The 21343-nt window shown below is 46.6% G+C and overlaps 2 protein-coding genes across 2 annotated transcripts in view; one reads left to right on the top strand and one right to left on the bottom strand.

The window, feature by feature from the left end:
• The window catches only part of LOC141258508 (uncharacterized), a 47097-nt gene extending 36839 nt beyond the window's left edge, over nucleotides 1-10258 (bottom strand). The window contains exons 1-3 of the mRNA XM_073673498.1: nucleotides 10151-10258; nucleotides 9820-10034; nucleotides 9030-9418 (exon numbers count right to left, since the gene is read on the bottom strand). Coding sequence (XP_073529599.1) covers nucleotides 9030-9418; nucleotides 9820-10015 — 585 coding nt within the window. The 5' untranslated portion in view covers nucleotides 10016-10034; nucleotides 10151-10258. The remainder of the gene's footprint in view (nucleotides 1-9029; nucleotides 9419-9819; nucleotides 10035-10150) is intronic.
• Nucleotides 1-21343, top strand: part of AGTR1 (angiotensin II receptor type 1) — a 153971-nt gene that overhangs the window by 100358 nt on the left and 32270 nt on the right. The gene's annotated exons all lie outside the window — the stretch shown is intronic.

Raw genomic sequence — 21343 nt, 5'->3', positions numbered from 1 at the left:
TTGCCCGGTGTGCCATCCTCGCACTCCACAAGCACGTGTCCCAAAGCATCTGCCGTGCCCTCAACAACGCAGTTACTGGGAGAGTCCACCTGACAACGGACACGTGGACAAGTGCTTGTGGCCAGGGACGGTACATCTCTCTGACGGCACACTGGGTAAACATAGTGGAAGCCGGGACCCAGTCGGACCTTGGGACGGAACACATCCTCCCCACACCGAGGATTGCGGGCCCTATGTCAGTCAGAGTTGCCCCCACAGTGTACAGCTCCTGCGCATCCTCCTCCTCCTCATGTTCAGCCTCCATCTCAGATATCACCACATCAGTTACAAGCTGGAAGCATTGCAGTACTGCCTCCGCCAAGCTGCAACAGGCTGTGCTGAAACTCATAAGCTTAGGTGATAAACCTCACACTGCTTGTGAGTTGTGGACAGCTGTGAAAGAGCAGACAGATCTGTGGCTGAGACCGCTGAACCTACATCCCGGCATGGTCGTGTGTGACAAAGGCCGTAACCTGGTGGCGGCTCTGAGGCGAGGTGAGATCACACACGTACCATGCCTGGCTCATGTGCTTAACCTCGTGGTTCAGCGGTTTCTTAAATCGTACCCCGAGTTGCCAGATCTGCTCGTGAAAGTACGCCGCCTGTCAGCTCATTTTCACAAGTCGGCTACAGCTTCCGCCACCCTTGCTGTGTTGCAGCAGCGTTTGCAGCTTCCGGCACACCGACTGGTGTGTGATGTCCCCACACGTTGGAACTCTACCCTCCACATGTTGCAAAGGATTTGTGAGCAGAAGAGAGCAGTTGTGGAGTACCAGCTGCAACAAGGCCGTCGATATTCAGGTCAGACTCCACACATAAGACCTCAGGAGTGGACCTGGATGTCTGACATATGTACCATCCTGACAAACTTTGAGGAGGCCACCAAGATGGTGAGTGGCGATGACGCCATCATTAGTGTCAGCATCCCACTTGTCTGTCTTTTGCAACGCTCTCTGCAGAGAATTAAAGAGGAGGCATTGCAGCCAGAGTATGATGAGATGGATCAAAAAGCCGTAGCGGGCGATTACACACAGCCCAGCCTCATCTCATCCCAACGTGCATTGGGGGACAATGAGGGAGAGGAGGAGGAGGAGGAGGAAGAACAGGAGCTGCTATCATGCGTTGTAGATGGTAGTACCTGTACAAGTGTCATACCGTCGGTTCAGCGTGGGTGGCCTGAGGACAGGGGGGAGGAGGAAGAGGAGGAGGAGAGCATGGTCAGTCGTCATCATGGTGAGGACACGGAAATCTTGCCCGTTACCAGTCTGGCACGCATGGCTGACTTTATGTTACGCTGCCTTAACCGTGACCCTCGTGTTGTCAAAATGTTGGGTGACAGTCATTACTGGTTGGTTACACTTGTAGACCCCCGCTACAAGGAGAACTTTCACTCTCTTATTCCTGAGGTGGAGAGGTCTACAAAAATGGGGCAATACCAGAAGGCCCTTGCTGCAGAACTCTTAAAAAAATTCCCATCTGAACACGCTAGCGGCAGAGGTCACAGTTCGTTGCCCAACCAAGGCGTACAGGCGAGAGAGATGCAACTCCAATCCAGCAGAGGCAGGGGAACACTGTCAACGTTCTGGGACAGTTTTCTGACACCCACCCAGCTTACAGGCCCTGAGGCGCGGGGTACTCTCACAAGGAGTGGAAAGTTTCAAAAGATGGTGAGGGAGTACCTTGCCGATCGTACCAGCGTCCTCCGTGATTCCTCTGTGCCTTTTAATTATTGGGTATCCAAGCTGGACACTTGGAATGAACTCGCTCTGTACGCCTTGGAGGTCCTGGCCTGCCCTGCCGCTAGCGTGTTATCGGAGTGTGTTTTTAGTGCCGCTGGGGGAATTATAACTGATAAGCGCACTCGCCTGTCAACTGACAATGCTGACAAGCTGACCCTTATCAAAATGAACAAGGGCTGGATTGGGCCAGACTTCTCATCACCACCAAATGACAGCAGAGTAACATAAAGTCAAATCCACTGTTATTTCGGGAGGTGTATTCACATGCACCGCTTCACACCCACACATGGGTATACGCTTCCTCGTTTCGGCTGTTTAATCTTCTTCTCCTTATCCTCAGCCTCCACCACCACTATACCACTAGGGTGCCAGCATTGCAAGTTCCTCCGTCCTTATTTTTGGCAGCTTTTGCTTGCAAGGCATAAGCAAATACTATGGGACACCCACTCCCCAATAATGGGACTTATGTTTGTAATATGCTGTACTGCATGGCTCTTGTAAGGGGCATTGCAAGTTGCTCCATCCTAATTTTTGGCAGCTTTTGCTGGGAAAGCATAAGCAAATACAATGGGACACCCACTCCCCAATAATGGGACTTATGTTTGTAATATGCTGTACTGCATGGCTCTTGTAAGGGGCATTGCAAGTTGCTCCGTCCTCATTTTTGGCAGCTTTTGCTGCGAAAGCATAAGCAAATACCATGGGACACCCACTCCCCAATAATGGGACTTATGTTTGTAATATGCTGTACTGCATGGCTCTTGTAAGGGGCATTGCAAGTTGCTCCGTCCTAATTTTTGGCAGCTTTTGCTGGGAAAGCATAAGCAAATACTATGGGACACCCACTCCCCAATAATGGGACTTATGTTTGTAATATGCTGTACTGCATGGCTCTTGTAAGGGGCATTGCAAGTTGCTCCGTCCTAATTTTTTGCAGCTTTTGCTTGGAAAGCATAAGCAAATACTATGGGACACCCACTCCCCAATAATGGGACTTATGTTTGTAATATGCTGTACTGCATGGCTTTTGTAAGGGGCATTGCAAGTTGCTCTGTCCTAATTTTTGGCAGCTTTTGCTGGGAAAGCATAAGCAAATACTATGGGACTCCCACTCCCCAATAATGGGACTTTTGTTTGTAATATGCTGTACTGCATGGCTCTTGTAAGTGGCATTGCAAGTTGCTCCGTCCTAATTTTTGGCAGCTTTTGCTGGGAAAGCATAAGAAAATACTATGGGACACCCACTCCCCAATAATGGGACTTATGTTTGTAATATGCTGTACTGCATGGCTCTTGTAAGGGGCATTGCAAGTTGCTCCGTCCTAATTTTTGGCAGCTTTTGCTGGGAAAGCATAAGCAAATACTATGGGACACCCACTCCCCAATAATGGGACTTATGTTTGTAATATGCTGTACTGCATGGCTCTTGTAAGGGGCATTGCAAGTTGCTCCGTCCTAATTTTTGGCAGCTTTTGCTGGGAAAGCAGAAGCAAATACTATGGGACACCCACTCCCCAATAATGGGACTTATGTTTGTAATATGCTGTACTGCATGGCTCTTGTAAGGGGCATTGCAAGTTGCTCCGTCCTAATTTTTGGCAGCTTTTGCTGGGAAAGCAGAAGCAAATACGATGGGACACCCACTACCCAATAATGGGACTTATGTTTGTAATATGCTGTACTGCATGGCTCTTGTAAGGGGCAATGCAAGTTGCTCCGTCCTAATTTTTGGCAGCTTTTGCTTGGAAAGCATAATCAAATACCATGGGACACCCACTCCCCAATAATGGGACTTATGTTTGTAATATGCTGTAATGCATGTGACGCGCCCCCTGGGCCGTGTGTACACGTGTATGGGATACCCGGTGCCGGGTCTCTGGGGTCTGTAGTCTCCGTGGCGGTGACCCGGTCCCGTGGCTCAGGCTGGTCAAACCAGTGGCAGTCTTTCTTAGGTTTAGAGGTTAATTGTCCGACTGCGCCACCCGTGGATTGCGGTCAGGGAGTACCACCGCTGCGAGGCAGACTGCTGAGGCTGGTGTTGTGTGCGCAGCATAGAATGGGATAACTCCCCTCGTGAGGAGTATAGCCTCAGGGCAGTGAGTGTGGATGATGGGGGTGATGGTGCACGAGCGCAGCAGGAATGACTCAGAGTCTTTGCAGTGCAGTTCAGGGTCTTTACTGATGATTATAAGGTAGACCCTCCCGGGAGTACTGGCTAGCATAAGAGGCCTGGTCAGTCTGTGAGCAAGCAGGAGTTCCCCTGGCCAGGTGGAGTTGTAGGCCTCCCCGTCTGTCTGCACTCTTCCTAGCTACCTTGCTGTAAGCGGGTAGAAGTAGCCCACGTCCCTGAGTGTACCGTGTAGTGCTCACCGGTATGGCTGGTGACTTGGGGCCTTCTGTTAGCCTCCGCTCCACGACGGCGGTGCTGGTCCCTTGCTTGTGACTGAGCCTCCGGGCTTCTATGGCCAGAGGACCTGAAATCCCCTGCCGGCTGGTTTCTGCTGCTGGATATATAAGTCCTCACAGCTTCGGACTCCTGTGTCCGGTTCCTATTGTCTTCTGCCAGGGCAAGCTCTGCTCAGCTTCCAGACCCTGGTTTTTAGCTCCTAGCTCCTACAGAGCTGCTTGCTGTTACTTTCCCTTGCTCTCACTCTGACTCTGACTGTTCTCTGACTCACTCAACCCCACCCCAGATCCAGTTTATAAGGGCAGAATTCTCCCCTCCCAGGATTGGGGCAGGAGGATGTTGCATGTTTAAGGGATCCTGACCAGGAAACCTCCCACTTGCTCTCCGACGTAATATCTCTATTACTGTGGTGACCAGACCCCTGGGGTGCCACACATGGCTCTTGTAAGGGGCATTGCAGTTCCTCATAATTTTTGGAAAGCCTTCCATTCACTGCTTAGGCCAACAGTGCACGGGAGACCCAGTTGCTATAAATCGAAAAAAAGGTTTAGTTAACGACCTCTGACCTCCATGTCATTTCCAACGGGAATTGGAGTGGCTCGAAATTTTTGGTAGGCATTGCACTCACTGCATGCCCTATAACTGTGTAGCCGAACCGCTCCTTTTGTTACAGAAACATATCCTACAAGACATATCTGGTTGACTGGCCTGATATTGATGTGAATGGTCCCTGTTCCTCCTGCTCTTTCTCCTTTACCACTACCTCATCCATCATTTATCACCTGAAGCTTTGTTTTAACGGGAGTCATAGAACTTGGATAGTAGCAGGAAAACATCCAGCAATCCTCGGAGGAGGTAGGATATGCGCCAAAACGCTGACCACCTCAGGCCTAGCCGCTACTACATACATGCGCTTGCATTACAACAAAACAAAGCAGATGCTAACTTCTATCATCCTCATCATGCTCCTCACCTTGGCACTCTCAACTCCCCTGATAGAGAAGCCAGGGCCCACCGGAGGAGTCTGATAGTCCGGTGGGCTCGGCCAATGCTGCCCTAAAGCAGGCCAGGCTAAGAAAAGTTTGGGAAAGGTTACCGGGACAAATAGGGGTGGCTGGGGACCGAGTATGGACACCCGGCCACCCCCTGGAGGCTGGGGAGCAAGCGGGGACACCCGGCCACCAGGCGGCTGGGGACTGAGTATGGATACCAGGCCGCTGACACAGCCATGGCGTGGTGGCCAGATTCCGCCTCCACATGCCTAAAAGGCCCAATTTAAAGTGCAAGCAAGCAAGCAGTATGGTATTGCAGCCTGGGGGTGGGTGGGTGGCAGGCTGCATACTTGCGCTTGCATTGCAAGGAATGGGAGAGGTACAATTGAACACTGCCCTGGGACAAGGACTTGAATGGGGATAGTTGCAAGTCTTCAATGACAGGTGCAAGGTGGGAGGCATCTTCGCATGTACCATGAACAGGGGTTTGGCATGCACACACTACAGCGGAATAGGCTCTCCTTCCCACTAAATGCACTGGGGAGGGCACAGGTAATGTTTTGGTATACGCGCTTAATCTTATGTATAAGGCACACCAGGACAAATATGGGCGGCTGGGGACTTAGTATGGATACCTCGCTGCCGAAGCAGCCATGAGGTAGTAGCCAGCTTCGGCCTCCTCCAAACTAAAAGGCCCCATTTCAAGTGCAAGCTAGCAGTATGGAATTGCAGTCTGGGGGTGGGTGGGTGGCAGGCTGCACACTTACACTTGCATTAAAAGAAAACATAGCAGATGCTAACTTCTGTCATCATCATCATGCTCCTCACCTTGGCACTCTCAACTCCACCGATGGAGAAGTCAGGGCCCACCGGAGGAGTCTGGTTCTCTGGTGGGCTCGTCCAATGCTGCCTAAAGCAGGCCGGGCTAAGAAAAGTGTGTGGGGGGATGTTCCAAGGAGAAATAGGGGTGGCTGGGGACCGTTTATGGACACCCAGCTGCCCCCAGGCGGCTGGGGACCGTGTGTGGACACCCGGCCGCGGGGCGGCTGGGGACCGAGTATGGACACCCGGCCGCCGGGCGGCTGGGGACTGAGTATGGATTCCAGGCCGCCAACACAGCCATGACGTGGTGGCCAGATTCCGCCTCCACATGCCTAAAAGGCCCAATTTCAAGTTCAAGCAAGCAAGCAGTATGGTATTGCAGCCTGGGGGGTGGGTGGGTGGCGGGCTGCATACTTGAGCTTGTATTGCAAGGAATGGGGGAGGTACAATTGAACACTGTCCTGGTACAAGGACTTGCACGGGGATAGTTGCAAGTCTGCATCTTCTGATGCGGCAAGGATCACTTCTGATGGGCACACTTTTAGACACTGACCTGGGAGTCAGAGATGCTTCCAGGGATCTTCCCCATGCTGTCCCTTGTCTTTTCAGCACTTTATGCATGTGTCACACAGCACATGGCCAGATAAGGTTGTAAAATGTTAAAATGACATTGAATGCATTTGTCATAGTTGAAAGCAATACAAAAGTGCAAAAACGCATAAAAAATGCTACTTGTGAACATAGCCGAAGGTGTGGAGGAGTATTTTTGTTTGTGGTCATTTATTTTAACTTATACACAAGTCTTTACCCTGGAAAGGTTGTTCCTTAACATATTTCACAGGAAAAAAGTTTCACTTTCGTTTTTGAACGTTTTATTGTGAGCCTGTAAAAGTGGCTTAATACCTCTGACCACGTTGTTGACAGCAGTGACCTGGGGGTCAGAAATGCTTCCTGGGGCGATCCCCATGCTGTCCCCATGTCATTTGAGCACTGTCACTATCGTTTTGGGCACTTGTTAGGCTTTTAAAAGACTGCCGGGGGTGCCACCGCAAAAATGCTCGAGTCTCCCATAGACTAACATTGGGCTCGTTGCTCGGGTCGAGCACCCGAGTATCACGGCGAGCTCGGCCTGTGCTTCGAGCACCCGAGCATTTTAGTGCTCGCTCAACACTAATTAATACATATTAGATAAAAAAAACCTTGCTATCACTCTGTTTGGAGGCATACAGAGGTACAGTAAATTCTAGTAAAAGCCTGCTTGCCAATGTTTCAAAACTGATTTTAGGCAGATTCAGGAAAGGGTCTCGGATACTTGTCAACTTCTCCAGAAGTCTGGGAGATCTCCCCTATTTCCTGGTACCTCCCAGACATTCCAAAAAAGTTGGCAAGCATCCATGAAATGAAGTTTAAAAAAAAGAACTCTTACCACTAGGACTACTGGACTCGTGACCCCGCCTAGAACTACTGAAAGGAGTCATTTTGACTCCTTGCTTGTTTTCGTTTATTTTTAGAGTTTCATTTGTGGTTATTTATTAATAATTATATTTTTTGTAATGTATTATTATTGTGAGATCCAACAGTAATGCTTTTGATTGTTTTTTTTCTGCTTTTCTTATTTTTCTACAGAAAATAACAATAATTATAATAGACGTTTTTCAAACATTTTTTTTTATTCAAGTGCACACATATAAACAACAACTGAAGAACAAAAAGCAGAGAAAATGTAGGTGGAGGAGCATAAAAATGAAAATATGGCGCAGAATTCACCTTCTAAACATTTGGTGTTTCGCATTTTAGGCATTGCCTTTGATTTATGGCAGTACATTGCCCACACAAAGACTTACCACAAGTCTTACAATTTCCGACAGATCTATTTTTCTTGCACTTTTCTTTGATCTGGCAAAATTTTGTTTGAACCATCACTTCTGAGCATGTAGAAACTTGGGACGTGGAACCCTTTTCGCTATCTGTGACATAAGGACCACTCAACTCTCTCACAAGCGTTTGCAAAAATGCCTTGCGTGACATTTTTTGGTGGGTAATCTCCTTGAATATTATCCATGCATTTATACCCGCAAAGTCTAAGGCATTTTCAAATGCATGAACAGGCCATCTCCTTGTGCATGTTCGTGTGGTATATTTTCGTGCCATCTGATCCACTACATCTACTCCATATTTTGTTTCATTGTAAAACTTTACCGTTTCTGGAGTTTTTTTAGCGGAATCAGACGCAACAACAACATCTGGATGGACGGAACTCAAAATGACAACATTTTTGTTGGGCTTTCCTTGATATACTGTAAGTGTAAAATTGTCTTCATTTCTAAACACTTTAGTGTTGTACAATTCCTCTTTCATGGATTTTATTTCTTTAGGCACTTCTCGCCTTATCTTGTTCAGTGTTCCCACGATGGTTGTTCCTTTGCTTTTTAGCTGTTTAGCTAATTTTACTGAAGTAAAATAATTATCGGTTGTAACATTGCGACCTTTTTTCAAAAACGGGTCCAATAACTTCATTACCACATGGTCAGCTAAACGGTCCTCAGCACGGAGTGTGTCATCTTTGCCTAGATAAGGGAAGCCATTTGCCAGATATTTGCTCCTCTTATCAACAGCTAGCCAATATTTGTGGCCATATTTATCTGGTTTGGAAGGCATGTACTACGTGAATGGACACCTAGTTTTGCTTGGGAAAAGTTGCTCATCCACCGTTATGTATGGGCCAGGTTTGTAACACGCAATACAATTTTCAATAAACCTGTCCCACACAGTAGAAAATAGAGCAAACTTGTCCGTTTGCAGTCTCTCCGATCGAGTAGATTTCTCATCAAATCTGAGAAACCTCATAATTTCAACAAAGCGGTCCCTAGACATTGTCGCTTTACAAAACGGTATTCCCCAGTCATTACACCAAATACTGCTAATCGAGTGACGGTTCGTGCCAGATATTCCACGAGCATAGAATATCGCAATGAATGCATCTAGCTCCTCATCAGATAGAGTAAACTGTAAATTATTGTTCCTGCATGCTTCTGCAAGCGTGCAGTTCTTTATATGTGTCAATATATATGAATCAAAAAATAAACGCCATGCGCTCAAAGGACTATCGATAATGATATTTCTTCTGGCGTATCCTGTAGGGCCAGGTGCTTCTCGAAGAATATTTTGGCTGTCACGCCTACCAGGCAAGTGTTCTCTAATTTCAACAGGTTTCCATTGAATACCATCCGCTGAAACTAGTATTCCTTCAGATTCGCCTTCTCTGGTGTTTGTTGTTGCATTACCTTCGCCGCCATCGTTATCTGTTGTTCTTTCATTTCTGGGACGTTTTGCTGATTTTTTCTGTCCACGACCAGGAGGATGGTCACGAGGCAACATAACTGCATGAGCCCGATCCCCAGTTGATGTGCTTGGAATATCTGTAAAAAAGTTGATGAATATTTAGAATTTTTGTTTTGTAAGGGTCCGTGCACACTGGCTGGATTAGCGGCGGAATATCCGACCGGATATTCTCACCACAATCCGGCCCGTACCTGCCCGCTCAGGTACAGAGCGGAGTTTCATACCTGAAGCTCCGCTCCGAACCCCGGGCTGGAGCCGCTGTCTGGGACGGAGCCGTGCTCGCGCGTAAGCAAGCGCTGCTCTGTCCCTGACATCGGCTCCAGCCCGGGGTTCGGAGCGGAGCTTCAGGCATGAGCGGGCAGGTACGGCCTGTATTACGGCAAGAATATCCAGATGGCTATTCAGCCAGAATTCTGCTAGTGTGCACAGGCCCTAACTCAGTGTGTGGAAGAACAAATAAATACACATAACTACTTACCTTCTGGATTTGTTCCTTCTGAGTCTTCAGATTCACTTGATATGTTCTGAGGAATGAAATCTTCATCACTGTCAGAATCAAATACATGTTCCTGCAGTTCGGATTCCGATTCATCCTCCGGTATGGATTGCAAAGTAGCCAGAATATCCTGAGGCTTTATCAAACGTCTTCTCTCCATATTCCTCACAAATTCCATAATTCTATATAGTTCCCTGCTGAAAAATAGAAATGAAATGAAAACTAAAAGAAATAATAACTGTTCTGCCACCTTCAAAAGTAGGTGCGCTGAATCAGTTGACAGACAGCTAAACTATTTCATAACAATTCATACCTGTATGAGTCTTCAGAGCTCGTATGTCTGCGTCTGTTCTCTTTGTCTCTTCAGCTGAACTGAAAGTAAAGTTACTATCCAGAATACTGTCTCCTGCTAGGACCTTAGAAAAACACCACCCTTCATTAGCATAAGATAAGAGCCTAGAGTAAACAAGCTATTTTGTTCAGCATTACACAGTAATACAAGCAGGTAAAACACAAGGAAAATGTGAAAAGTTGACATGTAAATTGAACTGCATCTATATGAACATCAGGGTAAATAAGACAGAGTGAAAAAATTATGCACAAAACTTTATAGCAACATTTAGTGACAAAAGGACCTCAAAATATAGTAGGGAGTCAAAATGACTCCCTTCAGTAGTTCTTGGTAAATTTTGAAAAAAACGCGCAAATTTTTCACCAAAATTATTTATTCTCACAAAATCTTTTTTCACATCATATTTGAGGAAAAGTCACCGAGTTTCAAGCCGGAATTCTGAAAAATGTAGTCACAGAAGAGAAATAAAAAACGAAAGGAGTCAAAATGACTCCATCAGTAGTTCTAGTGTTAAACTGAAAGGTTGTATAAAGTAGAAGAATAGTAATACACTTGAGCCCTAAAACTGAGCATTGATACAAAAGGGTTGGCCATCTTATATATAATCAGCACATAAGAGTGGCTAATTTAGATTATGATTTTCTTCCTTTCTCGATCCATCCAAAAACTTTCCCTGGATAGCCTCCTCTTATGTGACGTATTCCTGCCTATCAGCACTTCTCATTGAAACTCATGTGTCTGTGTTTAATTCCCAATCATCCAGACCTGCATCTACAAAGTAAACTAGAGCACTTAAATATTTGGTGTTGATGAGCAGGATTGCATTCCGTGCTCCTTCATCAGTGCTCATCTGTAGGCTCTGGGCTGTCAGGGAGAAGACTTGGATTGCAAAGTGGGAAGGATTAAGAGAGAAAGAAAATGGCACAGAACATCACAGAACATCAGAAGATCATATATTACAGGGGTTTGTCTGGGACTTTTTTTCAGCATTTTTTTCACCACCCATTATTTCCTATGGGTGAAAAAACGCTGAAAAATGCAGGAAGAAGTGACATGCTTTATTTTCCAAAAACCCAACCAAGGCACAAAATACAAAACAACAAAAAAACGTGATGTGTGAACAGAGAATTCTGATTTACCCCTCACCCATGCAGCACACCTTGAGAGAGGGATCCGCCCCACCAAGGACAGGAAACCGTCTGAAATAACCTCTCCCTCGCTTCAGTTGGTTTCCTGTCCTTGATGGCAACCTGTCTGAAGAAAGCCAGCTCAAGGATAAAAAGATATCCAGAGATAAAATTCTCTCCAATCTGTCTTTGCTACAAGCAGCATCCGCTTTTCTGGCCGACTCCTCAGCGGAGTCGGTTAAACTCGCTGCCAGACCAGCTCTGTGGCTCAAGGGTTGCCCAGGAGACCTACAATCTAAACATAAACTATGTTCCCTTTCTTGTGATGGTAAACTCTTGTTTGGCCAAAAACTGGACGAGCTTTTGGAGAAGGCTGGCGACAGGAAGAGAGGTTTCCCAGGGTTCAAGGGGGACACAAAAAGGTCCTATTTTCAGAGGAAGAGATTTAACCGCGGTCGCCCTCCGGAAGAAAGGAAAAGATGGGAGCCCAAATCTAAAAAGGACTCTGGTTACATGTTTGGGGGCCATCCTCCAGTACCAAAAAATTTCACCAATGACGCAAGGCTAGAGGTCGGGGGAAGGCTTTCCCATTTTATCCCAGCTTGGGAAGCCATCACTTCAAATCCCTGGGTGTTGAGTATCATAAAGAACAGCCTAAAGATACGCTTCAGTCAGGTCCCTCACCGAACCTTCATGATCACCTCCAGGAGAAAGTGCAGGGAGGAGCAGATAGCCCTAGAATTGGAAGTGTTAGATTTAGTCAACAAGCAGGTCCTTCACGAAGTTCCAGATTCACAATGGGGACGGGGATTTTATTCCCCCCCCTATTCATGATAAAAAAAAACAAATGGGTCCTTAAAGACCATTATCAACCTCAAAAGTCTAAATCAGCTGATAGAGAAACAGACTTTCAAGATGGAATCAGTGAACTCTGCAGTAAAACTCCTACACCACAATTGTTTCATGGCAGTTATCGACCTAAAAGATGCCTACTATCACGTCCCAATCCATCCAGACTACCAGAAGTACCTAAGGGTAGCCCTGTTCTTCCAAGGGGAATTGAGACATTTCCAATTTACTGCCCTACCTTTTGGACTCTCGATAGCACCGAGAGTGTTTGCAAAGGTTATAGCGGAGGTGACAGCTTTTCTCCGAATCAAAAACGTGGTGATTGTTCCTTACTTGGACGACTTTCTGATAATAGGGAAATCGGAGAACCACTGTTCCTCTCAACTTTTAGAGGTCAGGACAGCTTTACATCAGCTAGGGTGGTTGATAAATATTCAAAAATCAAAACTATCCCCCTCAAGAACTCAGATCTTTCTGGGCTTGACCCTAAATTCCCAACTCCAATCCTGCTTCCTCCCAGAAGACAAGGTTTGCAAAATAATCAGCCTTGTCTCAAGGGCCATAAAGTTTTCCGTGATGTCCCTGAGAGGAGCAATGTCCCTACTAGGCTCCATGACTTCCTGTCTCCCGGCAGTCAAATGGGCCCAAAGTTATATGAGGCTTCTTCAGTGGGAGGTCCTGTCAGCACAAAAATCCTTCAACGGACATTTAGAAAAAAGTCTATCTCTTTCTTTGGAGACAGTAAACTCCCTCTCCTGGTGGACAAACAGGGAGAATCTGACGTCAGGCTTGCAGTGGTCCAAACCAGTCAACCATACAATTACAACAGATGCAAGTGGCTCAGGCTGGGTGGGTCATCTAGCAGGTCTCTCAGTTCAGAGGCTCTGGCTACGTCATGAAATAGAGGCATCATCGAACCTAAAAGAGCTTTTGGCAGTGGAGAAATCCCTGATAGGATCCTTCCTCACATACAGGGTCGCCATGTCCAGATCAGGTCCGACAATCGGACGACAGTAGCTTATATAAATCACCAGGGAGGAACAAGATCTCGCTCCCTTATGGTAGTGGCAAACAGAATCCTGCATCTAGCAGAACAGCATCTTCCATCCCTCAGTGCTCTTTACATCCGGGGGATAGAAAATTCAATGGCAGATTTCCTCAGTCGCTACACTTTAAGACAAGGAGAGTGGGCTCTAAACCCGATAGTCTTCCAACAGATTATCCAGCTATGGGGGTCACCGGACATAGATTTGTTCGCCACCAGGGCGAACAGGAAGGTGGAGAGATTCTGTTCACTAAATCCAACAGAGAATCCCTATGCTGTGGACGCTCTCCGATAGTAATGATCCCGGCATTTGTGAGGAAAATTCGGGAGGAGGGGGCGAGGATAATTCTGATAGCCCCCTTTTGGCCAAAAAGACCCTGGTTCTCCCTGCTTCGCCTAATGTCGATCTCGGATCCCTGGGTCCTGCCGGACAGGCCGGACCTTCTCATCCAGGGGCCGATGTTGCATGCACAAGCCAAAGGTTTCCATCTGGCGGCTTGGAATTTGAGAAGTTGTTACTGAGCAATAGGGGGTTTTCACCAGGCCTAGTTTCCACCCTATTGGGTAGTAGGAAGCCCATAACAACTAAGATTTATTCCAGAATCTGGGGAAAATTCCTGGATTTTATAGACTCCCCATTGTCGGATAAACCTCCAATTAAAGATGTCCTAGAATTTTTACAGAAGGGACGTGACCTGGGGTTAGCTACGGGAACACTTAAAGTTCAGGTATCCGCCCTAGGGGCGCTCTATAATTGCAACCTGGCGGGGAACAGGTGGGTCTCTAGATTCATTAAATCCTGTTCCAGAGCTAAACCAGTTCGGGCTCTCAGAGTTCCTCCATGGGACCTGAATTAGGTTTTAAACGCACTCTCTGGCGACCCATTTGAACCCCTGCAGGTTATCTCTCCAAAGTTCCTCACCCTCAAAACCATTCTCTTAATGGCCCTAACGTCGGCCCGTAGGGTGAGTGACCTGCAGGCCCTTTCTGTTGATCCCCCACACACTCAAATTCATGATGACTGGGTCGTCCTGTGTACAGATCCGGCATACCTTCCGAAAGTAGTATCCAGATTCCACTGTAATCAGGAGATTGTGCTTCCCTCTTTCTGTAGTAACCCAAAAAACCCGGGGAGGTTAGGTTCCACAATCTAAATGTTAGAAGGGCATTACTACAGTACATAGACATGACTAGTCAGTGGAGGAAGGACAAGTCCTTGTTTCTTGCCTTTCAGGGGAGTAGGAAAGGTCACGGGGTATCAAAGGGAACTATTTCTAGGTGGCTTAGGGAGGCCATTTGTCTAGCTTATACATCTACAGGTGTTCCAGCACCGGACGGTATTAAAGCTCATTCCAGCAGAGCTGTAGTGACCTCCTGGGCAGAGAGAGCAGACGTCTCGATTGACCAAAAAAGCTGCTACTTGGTCTGCACCATCCACCTTTTACAAGCACTATCGGTTGGATCTATCATCCTCTGACCTTACCTTTGGGAGAAGGGTTCTTCAGGCAGTGGTCCCTCCCTAGGGTGCTCATATTCTCCAAAATTCTCTCAAGGTGTGCTGTCATGGGTGAGGGGAAAACACCAAGGTTACATACCGGTAGCCGGTTTTTCCTGAACCCATGACAGCACTCGTAGTTCCCCCCCCCCCCTATTTTTATCACGCCCTGGTGAAGCACTTTACATTTTGGGTGATTATATAAATATATATATATATATACATATATATATACTGTATATATATATATATATATATAGATTGTAGGTGTTGGTTATGTGTCTAACCTTTTCTGGAGGTCCTCTCAATGCTCTGTAATCCAACTGAAGCGAGGGAGAGGTACCTCCCTTTTATTTCAGACGGTTTCCTGTCCTTGATGGGGCGGATTCCTCTCTCAAGGTGTGCTGTCATGGGTTCAGGAAAAACCGGCTACCGGTAAGTAACCTTGGTGTTTCTCATAGACTTTGCTAGTACTGCAAAACGCAGCTGAAATATTGCATAAAAATCTGCGGCAAATAACGCTGAAAAACACAACAGCACAACATGTGTGAACATAGCCTTATAGACTGCTGCGGGCTCATAGCTTCCTGTGATTTTGCCAAATATATTCTTCCATTTTAAAACCACTCACATTAACCATTCTTAACCGCTTTCCGCAACTGTATGTTTAGATTGCAGGTGATTTCCCACAGTCGTGCATAGAGTTCCACCTGATTGCCCAGGAATTGAGCTCAACTGCTACTGTATGTGCTGAGGCCAAACATACTATAACCCCTCAATCAGTAGTGACAGCAGCATGTGAAGAGATTGAGAGATTGCAACCTTTGTCCGCCCATTGGCACTAACACAGTGTGATTGCAGGATGCTTACATGTTGCTTTGGCAACAAAAGGCCTGATAATGGCCTTTTTGTCTGGATTATTCCCCAGCCAATCAGATACTGCTGTGACGGGGCCAAAAATTCTGTCAGGCAAACACTGATAGGTTAGGTAATGCACTGCATGACCTATATTGTGCAGTGTATTATTAATGGGTTCAAAGGATCGCATGTTCTAGTCCCCTGCTGCTGCAGGTGATTGAAAGGTTTCCCCTCATTTGTACATAGGTCTTTCCCTATCAATCACCTGGAGAAGCTGGACTATTTTTTTTCTCAGGCTATGGTCCCCCAACAGCTCTTTAAAGTATATTTTTTCGGAAACACAAGTGTTTCAGAGAAAATCTATGAGGCTTTTATTCATGCTGCCTGTGGTTTGGACAGAATGAATCAGATGACAGATTTTCTTTAAGTGTTTTTAGTTCTTTCTGCCTTCCAAATAGTGTAATAAAAAGTGATCAAAAAGTCCCATGTATCACAAATTGTCACCAATGAAAACTACAGCTTGTTTCGCAATAACAAAGTCCTCATATAGCTCTGCTGACTGTACATTGTTAAACTAGAGGCTCTCAGAATATAGTGTGATGCCCAGCTGTGTTTGGTATCACAGATCCTGGAAGAGTGTATTGATGGATTCCTCCACAAGAGGCCCCCATAAACATTCACACATCTCCACCTTCCACCTCAGACCAGCAGAGGGAGCTCGTTAGGGATATAAATAGGGAAGATGGAGCCAGGCTGCAGTCAGTCTGGAGTCGACAGAGAGCCAAGTCTGTTGAGAGAGTTCCTGCAATAGAGGGGTCAGTCTGCAGTGGAGCACAGCCCAGACTCAGTTGTAGCTCAGTTATAGCTTAAGGTGTGCCGGCGCCATAAGACCGGTGAAGCGCGGCTAGCTGCCGTTAGTGTGTATAGCCTAGTGAGGGCCCGAGTAGGCCGAAGGCAAGTGGAGAGTTAGTACATAGGGGGCAGAGGAGCTTAACTAGCTCACCCCGAAGCGGTTACCGGACACCGGGTCTGAGCTTACCAGGATCTCTATAACCCAGTAAGGCATAACCGGAATCCCTGGAGAACTACAAGTCCCAGGATCGCTAAAGTGCTGATACGTAACAGAGCTGGGAAACATATAGGCCCCGCAAGCTGAGGTGCGTGTTTTCCAAGAAAAGGCCCTACCACAAGGTCAGCCAGTGCAGGACAGAGACAAAGTTAGGCCTAGCTCCAGGCAGGTCAGAAACTTACTACGCAGAGGCAAGAACAGGAGGCCCTACACCCGCTCATTGGGGAGGATCCTGATATGCACCCTTCACCCAACAGTGCTCCAGCACGTGCCTGAATTTCCATCAGTAAAAGGTACTGAAGTGACTATCGTGTCTGTCCCTATTCTTGCTCTGACCCGGCTGGGTCTCACCTGTCCTGCGTCCCCCTCTCCGTATGCTGCCCTGAGGCCTAGCTCCACCTGTGGGGAGCTATACCATCAAGCTGCCTTATCATCAGCCTCAGTAGACTGCACAGCGCTGGTGGTTTTCACCAGAAGCCACAGGTGGCGTTACGAATAGTGTTGAGCGAACATGCTCGACACTGCTCGGTACTCGCCCGAGCCTCACGCTACTCGGGATGTTCGGCGAGCACCAAGCATTTCCGGGTTACTCGGGTGGGAGCTCGGGTCTCCGCCCTGCATGTTTGGCGCTCTTTACAGAGCCAATGAACATGCAGGGATTGCCAGCCAGTCACTGTAATGCCGCAGCCATGTTGTTTGTGGGCATTACAGTGATTGGCTGGCCGCACAGCGTCACCTCGAGTATTTAAAACCGGGCGCCGCCATCTTGGACACAGTCGCTCCGGATCAGACAGTGTAGGGACAGCGCTGCTGATTTAGGGAGAGATATATCCTGCAAAATAGTTAGTGTAGGGTCTGCAAAGGCTGCCAGATCAAACAAACAGTCCTTCTCAGGACTAATATCCATCCCAGGTATATCAGGCAGGCAGGCAGGCTGTATAGGAGACGCAGTGGTTATACCAGCAAACGCTGAATTACAGTCCTGTGTGCTGCTCCTGTTGCTGAAATTGCTGGACTTAGCTCCAGGTCCCGGGGGACCAGGAAAAATCCTTTTTTTATCTAAATCCTCTTTTTTTTTCCTCCTTCACAATGTACAAATACCCATCTTATTAACCTTTTGGTGCCCCCCCCCCCCCCCCCCCCAAAAAAAAGTGTGCCTCTGATTTTTCAGACACAAATATATCTGTTGAAAATAGTCTGGTGTAGGCCAGAGAAATAGAAGTGTGGTTTTGCAGTTCTATGGGCCATTTGTATCTAAAAAAAACAGTTTGAGTGTGCCGCTCACTGTTCAGCCGCAAATATATATATATTTTAAAAAGCCTGGTATACACCAGTAAATTATTACTGTGGTTTTGATGTTCCACGGTAAAACATCTCTATTATCCTGTTTTGCCACTTTTTGCTGTATAAAAATAATAAGTGTCTCCCTGATTTTTCAGACACAAATATATCTGTTGAAAATAGTCTGGTGTAGGCCAGAGAGACAGAAGTGTGCTTTTGCTGTTCCACGGTAAAAAATCTCTATTATCCTGCTTTTTGCATTTTTTGCTGTAAAAAAAAAAAAAAAATAGTGTCTCCCTGATTTTTCAGACACAAATATATCTGTTGAAAATAGTCTGGTGTAGGCCCGAGAAATACAAGTGTGGTTTTGCAGTTCCACTGTACAAACCTCTGTATTATCCACTTTTGGGCCATTTGTATCTAAAAAAAACAGTTTGAGTGTGTTGCTCACTGTTCAGCCGCAAATATATATCTATTTTAAAAAGCCTGGTATACACCAGTAAATTATTACTGTGGTTTTGATGTTCCACGGTAAAACATCTCTATTATCCTGTTTTGGGCATTTTTTGCTGTATAAAAATAATAATAGTGTCTCCCTGATTTTTCAGACACAAATATATCTGTTGAAAATAGTCTGGTGTAGGCCAGAGAGACAGAAGTGTGCTTTTGCTGTTCCACGGTAAAAAATCTCTATTATCCTGCTTTTTGCATTTTTTGCTGTAAAAAAAAAAAAAATAGTGTCTCCCTGATTTTTCAGACACAAATATATCTGTTGAAAATAGTCTGGTGTAGGCCCGAGAAATACAAGTGTGGTTTTGCAGTTCCACGGTACAAACCTCTGTATTATCCACTTTTGGGCCATTTGTATCTTAAAAAAAACAGTTTGAGTGTGTTGCTCACTGTTCAGCCGCAAATATATATATATTTTAAAAATCCTGGTATACACCAGTAAATTATTACTGTGGTTTTGATGTTCCACGGTAAAACATCTCTATTATCCTGTTTTTAGCATTTTTTGCTGTATAAAAATAATAATAGTGTCTCCCTGATTTTTCAGACACAAATATATCTGTTGAAAATAGTCTGGTGTAGGCCAGAGAGACAGAAGTGTGCTTTTGCTGTTCCATGGTAAAAAATCTCTATTATCCTGCTTTTTGTATTTTTTGCTGTAAAAAAAAAAAAAATAGTGTCTCCCTGATTTTTCAGACACAAATATATCTGTTGAAAATAGTCTGGTGTAGGCCCGAGAAATACAAGTGTGGTTTTGCAGTTCCACGGTACAAACCTCTGTATTATCCACTTTTGGGCCATTTGTATCTAAAAAAAAACAGTTTGAGTGTGTCGCTCACTGTTCAGCCGCAAATATATATATATTTTAAAAAGCTTGGTATACACCAGTAAATTATAACTGTGGTTTTGCTGTTCCATGGTAAAAAATCTCTATTATTCAGGTTTTGGTAGTTTTTTCCGTAAAGACAAACAGTAGTGTCTCCTGACTGTTGTGACACAAAAATATATCTGTTGAAAATAGTCTTGTGTAGGCCCGACATCCCAGTGTAGTTTCGCAGTTCCACGGGTCAAATCGCTGTACTATCCAGTTTTGGGCCTTTGGTATCTAAAAAAAAGCAGTTTGAGTATGTCGCTCACTGTTCAGCCGCAAATATCTCTATTTAAAAAAGTGTGGCATACCCCAGTAAACAATAACTGTGGTTTTCCTCTTCCACGGTTCTAATCTACTCTTTATTACCCTTTTTCCATTGATAGTGCAAGTGTAAGCTATTTTACTTCATTTACAATGGGCAAAGAGCGTGGCAAGGGACGTGGAAGTGGACATTCTGGTGATGGTTCGTGCAGAGGACGGGGCCGTGGCCAAGGTGAAAATGTGCCACAACCAACAGCCACATCTTCTCGCTCCCACTTCTTGACCGAATTACTAGGGAAGCACAGAACAACACCAGTATTGAGAACTGATCAGTGTGAACAGGTTATTAATTGGATAGCAGACAATACTTCCAGTTACCTGGGCACCACCACTTCCGGTCTGTCTTCCACACGGTCAACTCTTAGTAGCCGTGAGTCTCGACCGCATACTCCTCCTCACCCTGATGCTCCTTCCTCCCACCATGCCGAGTGTGGTCAGACAGCAAGTGATCCCACACTTGGACACTCTGAAGAGCTGTTCACTGGTCCATTTCCATATTTGGGCCCCTCGCCTGATACGCTTGAAGTGGTGGAAGAGGAGATCCCATGTTGAGATGCCCAAATATTTGAACAGCCACGGCCACAGGAAGTTGACGTTGGCAATCTGTCACAAGAGGTGGACGATGACGAGACACAATTGCCAGGAAGTGAGGAGGAGGATCGTGGTGCGCAAGTGGAAGAGGAGGAGGTGGTGGATGATCTAGTAACTGACCCAACGTGGAAGGAGGACATGCAGAGCGAGGCCAGCAGCACACAGGGGGAGGGAGGCAGAGTACCCCAACAGGCAGGAAGAAGCAGTGTGGTGGCCGCAGACAGAAGGCAGGCAACCGTTCCCCGTAACATCAACACGAGGGACGTTGCCAGTACAAGCGGTAGGTCTTCCAGAGTCTGGAAATTTTTTAAAGACTCTGCTGATAACTCCAAAAAGGCCATATGTTCCACCTGCCATGCCAGCATCAGCAGGGGTGACAAAACTACCAGCCTGACCACCACCAGCATGATCAGGCACATGGCAGCAAAGCACCCGACTTTGTGGGGCGAAACCCAGGGTCCCCGACAAGTGTCAGCGCGTGTCACCACTGCTTCTTCCACTGTTGTGCGTGCAATAGAACCCCCTGTTGTGTGTGCAAGGCAATCCCCTGTCCATACTGCATGTAAAGATGCCCCCTCCTCTCAGTCTTCACTTGTTATGGCAGTTTCTCAAGAAACAGCATCAACGTCCACGTCCACGTCCCACCGCAGCGTTCAATTGTCCATATCCCAGACCTTTGAACGAAAGCGGAAATTTGCAGCTAACGCCCCACAGGCCACAGTCCTAAATTCGCACATTTCATGACTGCTTGCATTGGAAATGCTGCCTTTTAGGCTGGTGGAGACGGAATCCTTCCGCAATCTTATGGCGGTGGCCGTCCCTCGGTACTCGGTCCCCAGCCGACACTATTTTGCCGGTGTGCCATCCCTGCACTACACAAGCATGTGTCCCAAAGCATCTGCCGTGCCCTCAACAACGCAGTTACTGGGAGAGTCCACCTGACAATGGACACGTGGACAAGTGCTTGTGGCCAGGGACGGTACATCTCTCTGATGGCACACTGGGTAAACATAGTGGAAGCCGGGACCCAGTCGGACCTTGGGACGGAACACATCCTCCCCACACCGAGGATTGCAGGCCCTATGTCAGTCAGAGTTGCCCCCACAGTGTACAGCTCCTGCGCATCCTCCTCCTCCT

This window comes from Phyllobates terribilis, unplaced genomic scaffold, assembly GCF_046119375.1.
Source record: "Phyllobates terribilis strain yellow unplaced genomic scaffold, ASM4611937v1 Scaffold_3__8_contigs__length_932513732, whole genome shotgun sequence".
NCBI classification, from domain to species: domain Eukaryota; kingdom Metazoa; phylum Chordata; class Amphibia; order Anura; family Dendrobatidae; genus Phyllobates; species Phyllobates terribilis.
Note: the sequence above shows the minus strand (reverse complement) of the source record. Positions and strands in the feature narration are given on the sequence as shown.